At 38.4% G+C, this 16075-nt stretch overlaps 1 protein-coding gene across 1 annotated transcript; it reads right to left on the bottom strand.

The window, feature by feature from the left end:
- On the bottom strand, window positions 1–13855 carry ABHD10 (abhydrolase domain containing 10, depalmitoylase). The gene is made up of 5 exons (XM_058555772.1): window positions 13588–13855; window positions 11284–11467; window positions 6631–6742; window positions 6104–6241; window positions 1–711 (listed from the first exon to the last, which is right to left on the bottom strand). Exons 1-5 carry the CDS (start codon window positions 13727–13729, stop codon window positions 367–369), a joined length of 921 nt encoding a protein of 306 aa, XP_058411755.1. The 5' UTR covers window positions 13730–13855; the 3' UTR covers window positions 1–366.
- Window positions 13856–16075: the final 2220 nt, after the last annotated feature.

The raw sequence follows: 16075 nt of genomic DNA, 5'->3' as shown, positions 1-16075 counted from the left end.
TACAATGATATCAAGCAAAAAATTCCAGCTTTATTAACAATTCTAAGTAGAAGAGAACATAAGTAAGAGCTGGCATGGTTAACATAAGCATTAGAAGGTAAACATCTCCTGAATAAAAAAATAGGAAATATTTTAATGAAAAAAAACATCAAAGATCGAAGGAAGGAGAAAATTTTCCAAACAGCAGCTGGTCCTTTCTTCACAATTTGTATCACTTGTGCAAATACATCATTAAATAAATACTCACGTGATATTTACAAAACAGAGATAAGAGGAAAAAACTTTTTAAGTATCAGGGTCTTTCATTTGTTATCCTCTTGCAATCTTCTGGGTCCATTAGTCTACATACCAACTAAAAATGTGATTCTAGTTAACTTCAGTTGAAAGCTTATCAATTAAGTCATCAATAGTGTACACAAGAAGCTGAATGTCTGCTTTTTCCTTCATTCGGTGATCACTGTGTTTTCGGAGGATGACATCCACATCTGTGCTGATGACTCGGTCAGCAACCTGCACAGACGTGTGCCAGGGGATGAGGTCGTCCCTCATGCCGTGGAGCAACCTGATAGGGCAGTTCACAGGAATGGGGCTGTGCAGCAAGCAGTGGTGCTCAGCCTCCTTGATGAAACTGTACTGAACGTGATACACCCCTTCCTCACTGTACTTGGATGGCATGCTCCACACGCCTTTCATCTCTATTTCCTTTTTTACCTATTGGGAAAAATGAGGAAAATAAAAGTTTTTATGCAACATTAACCCATGCAATAGTCTTAATCGAAGGAAAGCAGTCCCTGAGGAAGAGGAAAAGAGACAACAAAAATGTAACAATGATAATTATAATTAAATACTATGTGCAAGGTACTGTGACAAGTATTTTACACATAGCATCGCATAAGATCCTGATAATAATTCTGTTATTATTTCATTTTTACAAAAGAGACTATTAAAGTTTAGAGAAGTTAAGTCACATGTTCAAAGGTGAAAGGCAGTAACTGTTATGGCTAGGATTCAAACTTAGATTGATCCAACTGTATCAGGTAACATCTTCAATCAGGCGTTGCTTCATCCCAACCGAAAGCAAAATTGAAGGGAGAAAAATACAGTAATGTCTGGAATCAGTCCAGGTATCATTCATATTACATAAAATCAAATCTTAGCAAGAAAAACCGTTTAGAATTCAAAGTCATAAAACTAAAAGCACCTCTACGAGAAGTTACGAAAAAGGGGCGGGGGCAGGAAGAGAAGAATCATCAAGCACAGAACTAAAAACGAAAAATAAGCCGGTGGTTGCTCTGGCACAACCAAACACATGCAATTTCAGGCTGACTATAAAAAAAATGTAGTTTTTGCCTTCCAGAATCTTACGGAATGAGAAAAAAATTTTGTTGTTGTTTTGGATGACAATGAAGTCTTCCAAATACTTCCTGAAATCTGAGCAATGATATCATTTCTACTTATTTCCTTAAAATGAAACACTGGGTATCTTTTGATTCTTGAAGAATTTATGTAGGTGATAATTTGTCTTAATTTTTCTAATTAAAGTAACATATACTCATTATATCAAACATGGGCAATATAAAAAGTATAAAAAGAAATAAATCACCCATAATCCTACCTCGTGGATATAACAACCATTAATATTCTGGCTTATTTCCTTCCAGTATTTTTTATATGTATTTGGTTTTTATATATATAATATATAAAATGTTTTTATATATATAATATATAAAATGTTTTTATATATATAATATATAAAATAGATATCTTTTACACATTCATATATAGTTTTCTATGCCACTTTACTTATTTAATACATATATTTCTGCATTTTAAAAAATTCTATCAGGGGGCCAGACCAGTGGCGTAGTGGTTAAGTTTGCACGCTCCACTTTGGTAGCCTGGGGTTCGGATCCCAGGCACAGACCTACACACTGCTAGTCAAACCATGCTGTGGCATCCCACATACAACATAGAGGAAGACTGGCACAGATGTTAGCTCAGCAACACTCTTCCTCAAGCTAAAAAGAGGAAGACTGGCAACAGATGTTAGCTCAGGGCCAATCTTCCTCACCAAAAAACAAAACAAAAAAATTCTATGAAAAGATTTTAAAGGCTGCATAATAGTCCACTATAATTGATCTAAGATAATTAACTTGACTATTCCTGTACTGCTGGATATGTTCATGAACATCTTGGAGCATAAAGGTTTATCTGTTTATAATAAATTCTTTGAAAAGATTCTCAGAACTTAAACTATAAATCAAGATGTAAATAGTTTTAAGACTCTTGCAACCATATAATATGAAGGGCATTTCAGACTAGAAAAACAGGTGGACAACTTATCAATAATAAAAAAAAAAAATGAAAAAAAGCCACATATACCATATTTGAAAAATTCTGTATTTAAGTTTTTAATAAAGATATTATTTTTCCATGTTTAAAATTGTTAATTTATTGCAAATATGAAAAAGAAAACAAGAATTTAAACAGTAAAATATGTACATTATAATCTATATATATCTGGGCATTTTAATGTATTTTTTAAAATTCCAGAAGGATTACTGATTCAGTGAAAAAGCTGTATATCTGAAAGCTATACTTCTAAATATGTCTCCAAATGATTTGAAATTAATGCAATTCTAAAAAACTATAAAATGTACATCTATATTAACATCATGGGGTTCTCTGCATTAAAAAACAACGTGTGAACCAAAAATTTAAAGCAAAAATGATATTCATTCATATATCCTCAAACTATTCAGGATTGTTCTTGAAATTTGTAATTTCAGTAATTAGAATTTAGTTTCATTGGTTATTAGATGAAGTGGGAACTATGCTCATTACTGGAACACAGTTCATAGTAGTTGTATTTTATGCATCTTTGCCCCCCAACGAGCTGTTATCTGCCATTGAGTTGCATGAATATTGTCCATTTGAAGAAAAAACTTAACTTTGCAAAATGTTATATGTCCCAAAACCTCAAAAACAAAAAGTTCAGAAATAGCAAAAATAGCATTAACCAAAGAAAATACACAATACACATAAGCTCTACACCAAGAAGAAACTGTATCAAGGCAATGTGGTTGAGAAGTTTAGGTTCCAAACAGCTGCACATCCGGGCTGCCCCAAGGCAGAGTGGTTAAGTGCTCGCGCTCTGCTGGCGACCGGGGTTTGGATCCCAGGCGCACACGGAGGCACCTGGGGCTAGGTGTCAGGCCAGGCTGTGGTGGCGTCCCATATAAAAAGCAGAGGAAGATGAGCATGGATGTTAGCCCAGGGCCAGTCTTCCTCAGCAAAAAGAGGAGGATTGGCATGGATGTTAGCTCAGAGCTGATCTTCCTCACAAAAAAAAAACCCAACAGCTGCGCATCCTGTCTGACGCCCTCTAGTGTCCAAAGGAGACAATGATTAGAGTCAGTCAACAGGTAAGTCAAGTTCCCACACAACGATAAATGCTGGGTCTTAACATTCCCACGGCTCAAGAAGATAGTAAAAAGTCTCCAGTTCTGCTCCCTTGACACTGTTGGGGCTAGCTGTTTGTGTGGAGAAGAAGAGTCCCTAGGGTCCTCTTTTCTTACACATGCTTTTAAGTTAACAAGGGCTCAACATGTTTCCGTTAACAACCACCTGCTGGTCTGATTTAGGATTAGCAAAGATATGCCCTGATTTGCAGGCTATAGATCTTCTCAGTCACTTGGGGGTATCTACCATATCCCCCCCCTCTAAGCGATGTGGATACCCGCACATAAAAAGAAATGTACACAGATCTTGTCACTTCCCAACAACCAAAAAAAAAAATTGTTTAATCAATTCCTTTCCAATCTGCCATGTTCTTGAAATAACTTCCTACCATGAGAAGCACTTGAGTTTAGAGGATGGAGTAAGGGGTCCAAGGTGTAGATGCAGAAAGACAGAAAGACACAGTGGTAGAAAAATTTAGCAGCATGAGGACACTGAGCAACTATGTATGAGAAACAAGCAACAAAGTGAAAAAAATTCAGAAACAGGAGATAAGAGCAAGGAACACCAGCTTTGTAATTTTAGCCCTGACAGGAAATCATATGAAGAACCTGACTATGCAGACAATGCCGTTGCTTAAGGAGCTGGGAAGAACGTGAACTAAGAATAAACTTAGATAGAATATATGGCACTGGATGCAGTGCAGACCTTGAGGCAAAAGTTAATGACATTCTACTGTTCAACACTACCTACGCTTTTTTCTTCTATTTATTTCTTCTCCTCCTCCTCCTGCTCCTCCACTGTCTAGAGCAGTGGTTCTCAAACTTCACCTGAGGGGCTTGTTGAAACAGACTGCTGGGGCCGGCCCGGGGCGGAGTGGTTAAGTTCACGTGCTCTGCGTCAGCGGCCCAGGGTTTGCAGGTTCAGATCCCGGGCACGGACCTACGCACCACGTATCAAGCCACGCTGTGGCAGGCGTTCCACATGTAAAGTAGAGGAAAACGGGCATGATGTTAGCCCAGGGCCAGTCCTCCTCAGCAAAAAGAGGAGGACTGGCAACAGATGTTAGCTCAGCGCTAATCTTCCTCACAACAACAAAAAAGAAGAAAAAAAAACAACCCAGACTGCTGGGCTGCACTCTCAGTTTCTGATCCAGAAGGTCTCGGAGCAAGCTCAAGAATATGCATTTCTAACAAGTTCTCAGGTGATGCTGCCACCTGGGGACTACATTTTTTGAACCACTGCTCTAGACCGTTTTTCTTTCTTTAATTTTCTGGGCCTCAGGCTTGTCAGGATCTAGTCCCACAGGTGAAATTTAGAGACCTAGGAAAAAGATGCCCAAGAAGAACTCAATTGAATGCAAAATACAAAAATTAACATATACAAGAATAAACAGCTATTACCCACTATTCCTTTATCCTTGCAAACAACTGAAGTGCTTAAACATATGTCCAATAATAAAGTATAATAAATTATTTACTTTCTCAGTTATTTCAGAAACCTCATTTCTACCATGATTTGCTGAAGAACACGCTAATAATGAAAAGCACTTTTTTTTTTTTTTTTTTGTGAAGAAGATCAGCCCTGAGCTAACATCTGCCAATCCTCCTCTTTTTGCTGAGGAAGACTGGCCCTGGGCTAACATCCATGCCCATCTTCCTCCACTTTATATGGGATGCCACCACAGCATGGCTTAACAAGCGGTGCATCCGTCCACGCCCGGGATCCGAACCCGGGATGCCAGCAGCAGAGCGTGCGCACTTAACCACTATGCCACCGGGCTGGCCCTGAAAAGCACTTTTTTTTTTAAAGGTGAGAATTAGGAGTAGAAAAAGAATGCCAATTAAGTGTGTAAGCCAGGAATGTGTGCTAATTCTCGTTGACTGAGAGTATGTACTTGGAGAGCTCTGCTGAGACAGGATCTGAGGCTTTCAGGCTAAAAAAAGAGGTTCATGGGGCCGGCCCAGTGGCGCAAGCGGTTAAGTGCGTGCGCTCCGCTGCGGTGGCCCAGGGTTCGCCGGTTCGGATCCTGGCCGCGCACCGACGCACTGCTTGTCAAGCCATGCTGTGGCTGCGTCCCATATAAAGTAGAGGAAGATGGGCAAGGATGTTAGCTCAGGGCCAGTCTTCCTCAGAAAAAAGAGGAGGATTGGCATCAGATGTTAGCTCAGGACTGATCTTCCTCACACACACACACACACACAAAAAAAGAGGTTCATAATCCATTAGCCAAGTCTAACGTGCTAAAAAAAATAGGTACGATTTCCCACACGCCACAAAATAAGAATAAGAAATACAAAGAGACATCATGATGTATAACCCAAATAAGTAAATGTGATTAATAAAGAAAATGTTACTAAAAAAGAAACTAAAAGTGTGATTTCATTAATGTGGCTAATATTTGCCAGAATGATTTGAAGGGACTGTGAAGAAAAGGAAAGCTTAAATAAGAGACCTAATAGTTAAAGGCAAAGAGATACACACAAATAGTTACAACAAGATACAAACAGTTACAAAAAGATACATAGTTAGAAAAAGGCAACTTAGAAGATGGGCCAGCATAAGTCAAAGGACAGATGACACTTGAACAAATATTCAAAGAAAGAAGGACAGGAGGTCGACCCTGAGGTTGCCTGTGACGTACCTCAACAGGAAGCTGATTAAACTGTGTCACTAGGCTATCTACAGCTGTAGCTACACCAATAAGGGCGACAACCTTCTGTGGCCGAGCGATTGCAGCATGAAGCATAAGCCATCCACCGAGGCTAGATCCAACTAGTATCTAAAAATAAAAATATGTATAGTTTTAAAGAGGCATGTCTTCTTTTCTGTAAGGGGAGTAGTTTAATAGAATGTATGTACTTTTTTTCTTTTACATTCAATGGCTCCCAGATTTTTACTATTTTTCACAAAATAGAATTAAAATTATGATTACTTTTTGCTAAAGTATTAGGTCTATAATAAAGAATTATAAAAATAAAATTTGTAAAATGAAAGGTAACATGGTACATTTTATGAGAAAGTGAAAATGATAGAACAATTTTAACTCAAATATCAAAATTGACTGTTAAACATTTAAAATATTAAATAAATTTTTGTATCTAAAGAAACAGCTCAGATATCATGAGGTTATAGCCAACAACTGCCATCATATTGAACAAAAACAGTCACCTGTGGTCCTACAGCTACGTCATCAATTATAGAAAGAACATCTTTTCTCCATCTTCCCACTGTGCATTCTTGGAAGTTACCATCTGAATTTCCAACTCCTGAGTAATCGAACCTGGAAAAAGGGAAAATATAGACCTATGTCTAGGTATCTATGTGTTTGTTTCTCTGATTTTGAAGGAAGATAGCACATTAATCATTATTACAATGCCTAAAACATATTAAAATAAAACACTGCAGGGGGCTGGCCCGGTGGTGCAAGCGGTTAAGTGCGCGTGCTCCGCTGCGGCGGCCCGGGGTTCGCTGGTTCGGATCCCGGGCGCGCACCGACGCACTGCTTGGCAAGCCATGCTGTGGCGGCGTCCCATATAAAGTGGAGGAAGATGGGCACAGATGTTAGCCCAGGGCCGTCTTCCTCAGCAAAAAAAGAGGAGGATTGGCGGATGTTAGCACAGGGCTGATCTCCTCACAAAAAATAAAAAATAAATAAATAAATAAATAAATAAAACACTGCAGTCAATATATATTTCAGCAAACCCTTAGCAAAATCCTACTTTATTTTCTTCATAACGAACGTTGCTATTCATTTGTGGTCTGTCTCCCACACTAGAATGGAAGCTCCATATTCACACAGACTTTGTTTTGTTCACCACTGTTTTCCCAGTGCCTAGATGAGTACCTTGCAAATATAAGTGTCTAGTACATATTCACCGAATTAATGGAAGGGAAAGAGGAGACCAGAATCAAATTCATCACTGGCCTACCCGCTTAGTTTGCTTCTCTAACTTCCTAGTTCTCCAGGCTCAGAGTCTGTCTCATCTCTGAATTTCACCTCTCCTTCAAGGTCTCAATTCAGTAAATCATGAAGCATCCTACCCCTCCTGCAGATGACCCTAAACCCTAGTCACAGGGAGCTACTCCCAATTCGTGGCGAAGCCCTGTCATAACTTTGAGCCTCTGCCTGCTGCTCCAGCACCTAGAAAGCCTTCCTTCTCCACCCAAACTCCTGGTCATCCTTTAAGCCATGTCACCTCCTTTGAGGAACTTTCTTTGACAAATATGCCTGTTTGGTACCAGTCAGTCACTTTCTTTTGTACGTACTCAATCAACACTGCTCATATGGTGTGTTGTAATCAAGTATTAAATATCTGTCTCCCTCTGTCTAGAATGTCAGTTCTTCACGGGCAGACCGTTCTATTCAAGTTTATTTTTCCAGGGTATAGAACACTGCCCGCTCTGTACTGTCCTCATTCACTCTCACTTCTCACATTCATCCCTTTCTCCTCAATTAGGTAAGACCAGTATCTTGGTACAGGTCTTTGTCGTCTGAAACTCAGCCTATCTCCCAACCGCATCTCCATGCCTCTATTCTCTCTCCAAATGGGTCCACTCTATACCTGTCAGGTTTTCTTCTGAAACATTGTATTGATATGGCATTAACTTCAATGGCTCCCTGTGACATGCAACATAAAAATTTAGTGCTTTAGCCTGTTTTTTTAGACCATTATATTCTGGTCATCTCAGACCAACCTTTTATCATTTCATCAGAGGAAACTACTGCTTGAGCCAAACTGATCAACTTGTTCCTAAAACAGGATCTTAGTTTTCTGTCTCATCTATTTCCTTCACCTGGAATACCTTCTCCCCTCCCCCTCATTACTAATATCCTCTGCCTAGAGCTTAGTCCAAATGACCTTTTCTTGCTGGAAAGCCTTCCCAGATAGGTTGAAAAAAAAAATCTATACCTAAAAATGAATCCTATAGACATTTCATTATCAGTCACAATCAATTTATTATTTATTATCCTGCTCTCTAAGACACTCTGTGTGTATATATGTGTCTCATCATTCCTATGAGACTGTAACATCCCAGAGGGGAAATACCATTATCCTACTTTTGTCTCCGCATTCTTCATGGTGGCTAGGCATGTAAACCTCACACACTGAATATTATAATACACACTGAATATTATAATACATATTAAATGAATATAAGTGAAAGGTAAAGGTAAAAAGAATTACTTTATTCAAATTTAAAGCTTTCATGTTTTTCTGATTCTTAAAATCTGGTGAAAATTAATAAATCCTAGTGATTTAGTGTATTTATAAGAATATATATGTGATATATAGTGTATACGTATTTTCTTAGAGATATGAAGTGAAATGATTTTGGATCCTTGGGAGATAGTGCAACAAGGCAGCTGCTGAAGTCTAAATCAGTTATTGTTTTTCCTCAACAAGAGGATGTAGAAGATGGACTGGGGAGAATAAGGGAGAAAGACCCCAGCTAATCCTTCTTCCCCCCCTTTAGTGGGCAATTGGGTATCTCTATTTGCTGCATCTTTGACAGCTGCCTTCCAAATATATGGCGAGGATACAAAATACACGTAAAGCTCCTTTAAAAAGGAAAATATAAACATTTAGTGATATTAATAGGCTACAAGTAAAAAATATAGTTCATTCTTGCTGAACCCTAACCAACAAACAAAGATAATTCAAACACATTCAGCAGTTTAGGACTTTTAAATACAGTCACACAACTCTACCCTAGCAGCCTCAATACTCTGCGACATATTCCCAAATCCAGAATTTAAAATTCTATTAGAAACAACTATGAGAGAATACTAGCCCCAAAACGACATGTCATATTCCTGAGCTCTGACTCAATCTTATTTTAGGCATGGTGACAGGACATTAAGACACCACTTTCATACAGGCATACGTATTACATCTTGTATAATATACAAAATTAACCATTTCCTCATTCAAAATCTACATTTTATACCCAAAATCACAACAAAAGTTAACTGAGAAATTGGAGTATAAACAAGATAAAGTCTCTTATAATAAGGTAAACTGCAATCAACAGTTAATAGTGATTAGATTGCAATGAAGTTTGATAAAAGCAAAGAAAAAGGAACTTGATCAAATAAAAAATTGTAGTGAAGGGCTATACTTTATAAGGATTTAGAAAGATACACTTAGGCTACATTTTAATACAGCACTACTTAATAAGTCTGCACATATTATAATTTCATCATGATTATTTAATACATCTTTAAAAAGAAAATGTATTTTCACAGCATCTAAAATGCAGAAAACCCACAAATGTCTTATAAGGGGACAGGAACCGGTTATAGCTCTGGTAGTCTCAATTTAAATTCACAACCTGGGTAAAATGGCAATTTCTTGATTCAAATTCTTTTGGGGACAAAAAGGAGAATGATGGCAATTTTCCTGATATTATCACATTCTGCTCAGGGTAGTCCCCCTTTCTGGATAGCTCCTCCTTCTTACCCAAATCCTAATTATTTTTCAGTATTCCTTTATTAAGTTTTTTCTATCCACTTCAATCCCCAGTTTTCTCTCACCATATACAAATAAGCATACCGCTCTTTTGACACAATCCCATTCTGACGAGTATTTTTGCCTCATTTCTCACATGTATTTTATCTTGTGTTTTCCCACCCTGATTAAAAGATCCTTAAGGGCAATGACCATGTTTCACAATTCTTTGTATATTTCACAGCACCCAGTATAGTGCTAGAAAGTCTACTTGCAAAAGATACTTTGGTCTTGAGAATAACAGCTCAGAACAGATTTTTTAAGAATTCTAAGCATGAAAATAAAATAATTCAGTTAATTTTATAAGAAGAATAAGACTAAATCCATAAGTGACATAATTTATGCTAATATACTGAACAAAGTCTAAAAGTTTTTTCTATTTATATTTATTTATTATTTTATTTCTAAAAGTTGTATTTTCTAGATCTATTGAGTGAATATTAGTGAAACTCCTCTTCTAAAAATTTGGATGAATAGATTTTTAGGCTGTTAGTGCTGGAATAAGAATTCAGATTGTCTTTAGTTCAACCTCCTCCTTTTTTATGATGAAGAAAATAGGTCCAGTGTTTATTAGCTGACTTATCTTGTCACAGTTATTGCTAGAATTGATTCTAGAACCCAGGTTTCTTGAATTCCAGGCCAGGGCTCTTTCTATTAAACCATACTATTTCTTCTGGCAAATTAGGTACTAAAGAAGTGATTGTTCTAAGTAAACAAACCTAATAACAACAACGTAAACTCATTATTTTACTAAAATAATTACCAATATGAAATATTAGGAACTGCAAAATCAAGTTTTATTTAAACAACACATATCTCTATTTATGCTTATACCCATTCAGATTACAGGAGTGAGGAGGAAGAGAAAACTCAGTAGAAACATGAATTATACAATAATAATTTTACAATACTTTTAAATACATATATTATCTTAAACTACATATTTTTAAAGTAAGAAAATAAACAATGGTCAAATAAAAGTCCTTAAGTCCCCAATGGAAAACCGCAATATAATTATAAGAAAGCCAACCAGTATACTGGTTTGTTCTCATATGATTGTATCTAAAGAGCTCAGTTACCACTAGTTTCCTTTCCTGCCAGCATTGTCAGTGTGGCACAAAGACCTTTAAAAAAGATCTTTTAAAGGTTGCATTTACAAGAACCTTAAATCACAAGATGCAAGTTTACAAACCATTAAAATAAATTAATCTATAAAAATGCTGGCAGTTGCTTCAACTGGTTAGAGCAGAAGTAATTCTCTATTGCCATGCTAAACGGTAGTAATATTGTCCGTGAAATGTGTTGTTCCTACCTTATATAGGCGTGACCTAGAGATTTACAAAAATCCTCAATCGCCAACGCTTTTGTACCATTCATATTAGAAATATAGCCAGGGATGAAGATAATTCCTGGACTTTTGCCTTTTAGCCTCTTATAAGCCAAGTTTGGAAGGTCCGGTCGACTAAGGAAAGAGATGGACGTCTTTTGTCTGCAAGCTAAACAAAGTACACAAAACATATAGTTTGCAAATAGAGTTTTTGGAAAACCATATTTATTTTCAATCTTAACTTTCTTAACTCGTCAAATTGATGTCAAATACTATTTCCATTTAATAGGAAAAACACAGACAAAGTATTCAAGTCACAAGTTTGTGCATGATATCTTTTAAAATCATGGCAAAATCTGTACCACCTTTGAGCAAGGTCCAATCTTGATTCTTCCAAAATACACAATGAGGTCAAGGCAAAAAAAGACAGAGACTCGTCAAAGATGTTTTCCCATTGCTGCTGTATCATCTGTCCTAAATAGTGTCGTCAATCAACATTCAGATTTACCTACACTAATTTTAGCCCTCTCTGGTGAGATTTTTGTCTTTTTTAAAAATTTTTTAATGTTTGAGGAGTTTCACATCCTCAACTTTTTGGTGGGAGGGGGACAAACAAGTTTGATCTGCCCTTGGGAAATTGTTTCAAAGGAGGATGTGCTGTAAGCCTTTTATTACTGACTCCCTCTGCACCCACAAATCATGGGCCATGGTAATAGCCGATCATGATTCTGTATCAGCTGAGGTGGGTTCGATGAGCAGTTTCTTTACAAGTACCTTGAATAGATATATGACAGTACCATTTTTGGAAAAAGATTTCTCAGAGGACTCTGCAATCACTGTGTTTTATTTGTTGGTTTGGCTTTTTGTGAATTGCACACATAAATCTTAGTGCAATTTAAGTACAAACAGCACAACTGGTAAACCTTACAAGGTTACTCCATTTCATTGTGTCTAAAGTTCTTTCCCTACTATAAAATCAATACCTGCTCTTAAAAAAAAGTAGAAAAATATTTTAAAAACAAAAAGTCATTTCTAATCCCACCTCCTCCCTCCAAAGAAATTAGTTTGTGTATTTCCTTACAGTCTTCTTCCGGACCAACAAAATCTCTTCTTTTATATTACATGAAACTTTCCTCCATTTTATTGTGGCTAATGAAAATTTCTGTCTCTTCCATGTGAGCTGCTAAAGTTTTCCTCATTTTGGATTTGAGAAGTTGATTTTTTAAAACTGGATTGAAGGCCTTAAAGCTATCCCTTTTACATGTAAGCTTGTTTCAAAGTTTCAATGTAGAGGGAAATATGCCAAATTTAAAACTTTTAGTGAAAAACAGGGCTAGCAGGAGCCAGTTATGTTGGTTGGCAGATTATATCAGCAAAAATGTTCATTTCCTATTTCCTTAGCTCAGCAATCAAAAAATCCTTCCTATCCTCTTCTCGATATTACTTCCAACACAGGAATTTCTCCCTGAGACAATTATAATTTATTTAATCTTGATGAGTTATCAAGTGCTTACGGTCTTAACATTAGCTCAGAGCCTGGGGCATTAAGTGCTCAATGAATGTTTGCTAAATAGATGAAAGAGTATTATACTCTAGTCAATGAATTGACACACTATACTTTGCTAGAGGAACATATACATAACATGCCTTTTGGTTGTGTACAATTCAACATAAGTTAAACTGATTACATATGTTTAAAATTTTTAACTCAAAACAAGAGTATCTGCAATGACAATTCCCATTCTATGCATCTGACAGCTGTGTGGCAAGGGTGTGAACACAACAAAACCCAAAAATAAAAAGACATAATTCAGAAAGACTATATATATGGGGCGGGGGGGTGGGGGGAGTAGGGTGGGACGGGGAAGAATCAAACACAAGATAAACAAAACATTCAGGTGCTCTGATTTTTGCCTCAAATTCTCGTTTCCTTTGTAGAGTAATGATTAAGGTTTTCACTGGGCCGGGAGCATCAAGAAGGCAAAACTAGACATTAGGCTTAATGACGGTGTCTACACTTTTACAAAGAAAATGTTCATATTGTAAATTCCCTCAAGTCAAGGGAGGGTAGGTCTAAGCATCTTAACACAGAGTTACGATCTGTAAACCCCTAAGAACCCGCAGAGGAAAGAGCCCTCCACCAGAACTGCCGACAGCGCCCAGAACTGGGGTACTGAGAAGGGGCGAAGAGCATTTCTGCACGGGGCGCCAAAGAAGCCCTGGACAGGAACGGACGGAACCCGGGATGTTCGACAGAACGCGTCCTACTCCCGCCTTTCGGACACTGACCTGGGAGCCACCGTGGCGCCCGCTCGGGCTTCTGGGCAAACAACGCGCTGACACCATGGCGGAAGCCGAAGGAGACGGCCGCTCGGCCCAAGCTGAGACAAGGTATCCGAGCGGCCACGGCCGCCGTGCACGCCCCCGCCATCTTCCCAGCGCCCCCTGCGCCCCACGCCGACCTACAGAGACGCGCAGAGCCCACAGGAACCCAGGCTGCGCATGCGCCGCCGGCTGGAAGACGGAATTCGCTAAAGAGCGCCCAGGACCATTGTCAACACCCGGGAGAACGCGCCTGCGCAGAGCGTCGTCGCGCTGGCTGGCCATTTGCTGTTGGGCTGTTGGTTCTCCTTCTAGGGAGTCTTTGCCTGTGACAGTTTGGAATGTTCTTAAGTGGCCTTGGTAGGCTACTTTCTCATTGGGCAGGCAGATATTCCAGGGCTGGAGGCACGGAGAGGAACTGTATCCAACGTTCCTAGATAGGAAACCATATCATCATCCCGAGGACATTAGGGAGCGGAAGCATACAATACCAGCCTTGCTGCGTTACAAGCGGCTCTCACCCCTCTACGGGTTTACCTGTACCGGAAATGCTTACCAGATCTGACCTTAATCCTGCTTGGACAAATACCTGGAATGGAATCGAGCATTCATCGCTCCTTCGCCCCCTTTCGATCTGTTTTTGTTCTAGCTTTTTGTATGCCTGACTATTGAATTCAATTATTCTGATCTTGCCTCATGCTATATGCAAAAATAAATCCCAGTAGATAAAAGATCTCAACGGAAGAATAAATAAATTAGGAGAATATTTTAGTCTGGGGATAGAAGTGACTTTCTTCAGCAAGATTTGAAATCTCAAAATCATAAAGAATAAAAATATGTTTGACTGTATACGAATTTAAACTTGTTGAATGGCAAAAGTCACCTCGGGTCAAATGAGTGTCTAGAAAAATTGATTTTACAGCATAGAGAACAGAACATTAATACTTCTATTCAGCCTGCTCCTAGAAATGATAAGAAAAAATATATAATTCCAATAAAATTGGCCAACAGCTGTGAATAGGCGGTTCATATTTGTAAACATGATGTTCAACCTCAGTTGAAAAATGTGAAGTAAAAAAATAACATGCCATTTTTCCCGCCCACCAGATTGGCAAAAATTAAAAAGAGCAACTTTTGGCGAGGATGCTGGGACACCCACCCTCAGGTAAGGTTTGCGGGACCTTTTGTCAAGTAATCTGACCACATCTATTACAATTTAAAATATGCATCATTTTCAATGCCCTTTAACCCAGTGTCCCCAGTTTGTGACTATCCTATAGAAAACAATACTAGTTCATAAGGATGCATATTATCTACTACCACTCTTAGAGGTAAATAAAAGAAAAAAAATGGAATGGCCAATAATAGAAAAATCGTTGAATAAACTGAGGTACAAGGGTTTCTGGATTCCAGCTCTGACACCCTTCAAAGTAATTCCTGGGGGCCTCATGCCTACAAGTAAGGCCTTATCTAGTTGGTTTTCTACATAAAAGTTACTGTGGCTTGTATAATACTTTGAGTAAAGCCACTTTACTATCTTGGTAATAAATTTTGGAGCAGTGATTGGTGCTGGAGTTAAAGGCAAAGGTTGGATATGGTGAATCTAGCGCATCTTTGGAGTCTTGAGAACCTGTTCTCTTGGAAAACAATGGAAAAGTTGGATAAATAGAAACTGAATAGATCTCTTTCTTGAGAGGTGTAATGCCAGAAGCAGACAGCAAGGATAGCTGCTTGATTTCAGGTCATACTCCAAAAGATGCTGAGCTGTTTTGCCAGTTCTCCATTCGGCCTGTGGTAGACTCCACAGGGACTAAATCACTAAGGTGATGCCCAATGGACATCACTTCACCATCCCTTATCTCCTAACAATAAACACTTCTCCCTGTGGTTTTTGGATAATTGCGGATATTCTCAATCATTCTTGTCCCTATTCTCTCCCTTTGTTTTTGCAGATCTTCCTACATTTTATGTGCAGCAAAATGAAAAACTCTGACTTGTCCTCATAGTGGGAAAACCACTACAGAAAGGGCAGGGAACCCATGGATCCTTCTCTCTATCCACTCCTATCAGTCTAACAAATCAGGGAAAATTGTGGTTAGTGTCACGTGAGGGTGCTTTTACTGACAGTGAGGGGCTTGAAATAGACAAATTTGTTTTCATTGATCTAATGTTGCCTTCATTAACAGGAGTGAAAGGACATAGTGTTAAAAGGGCAGTTTCTTTCTCTGAAATCTGTGGCCTTAGTTCGGGGAGACAAATGAGTTCCCCACCAAGTAAAGCCCTAGAGCGTTACTTCACACCCAAATGATTCTTTCCCTATCAGATAGAAGGGTAAGCAAACACAGTCCTTGCAGTCCCCGATAATAATTGTATCTGTGCAAACAGACAGTAAGATACCAGATTTTTCAGGGGTTATCTCATTTTGTAAGCAACAGAAATGTGACCAGAGATACTG

Source organism: Diceros bicornis, chromosome 15 (assembly GCF_020826845.1).
Source record: "Diceros bicornis minor isolate mBicDic1 chromosome 15, mDicBic1.mat.cur, whole genome shotgun sequence".
NCBI lineage: Eukaryota > Metazoa > Chordata > Mammalia > Perissodactyla > Rhinocerotidae > Diceros > Diceros bicornis.
The sequence above is the reverse complement of the archived record's forward strand: the minus strand, read 5'-3'. Positions and strand labels throughout refer to the sequence as shown.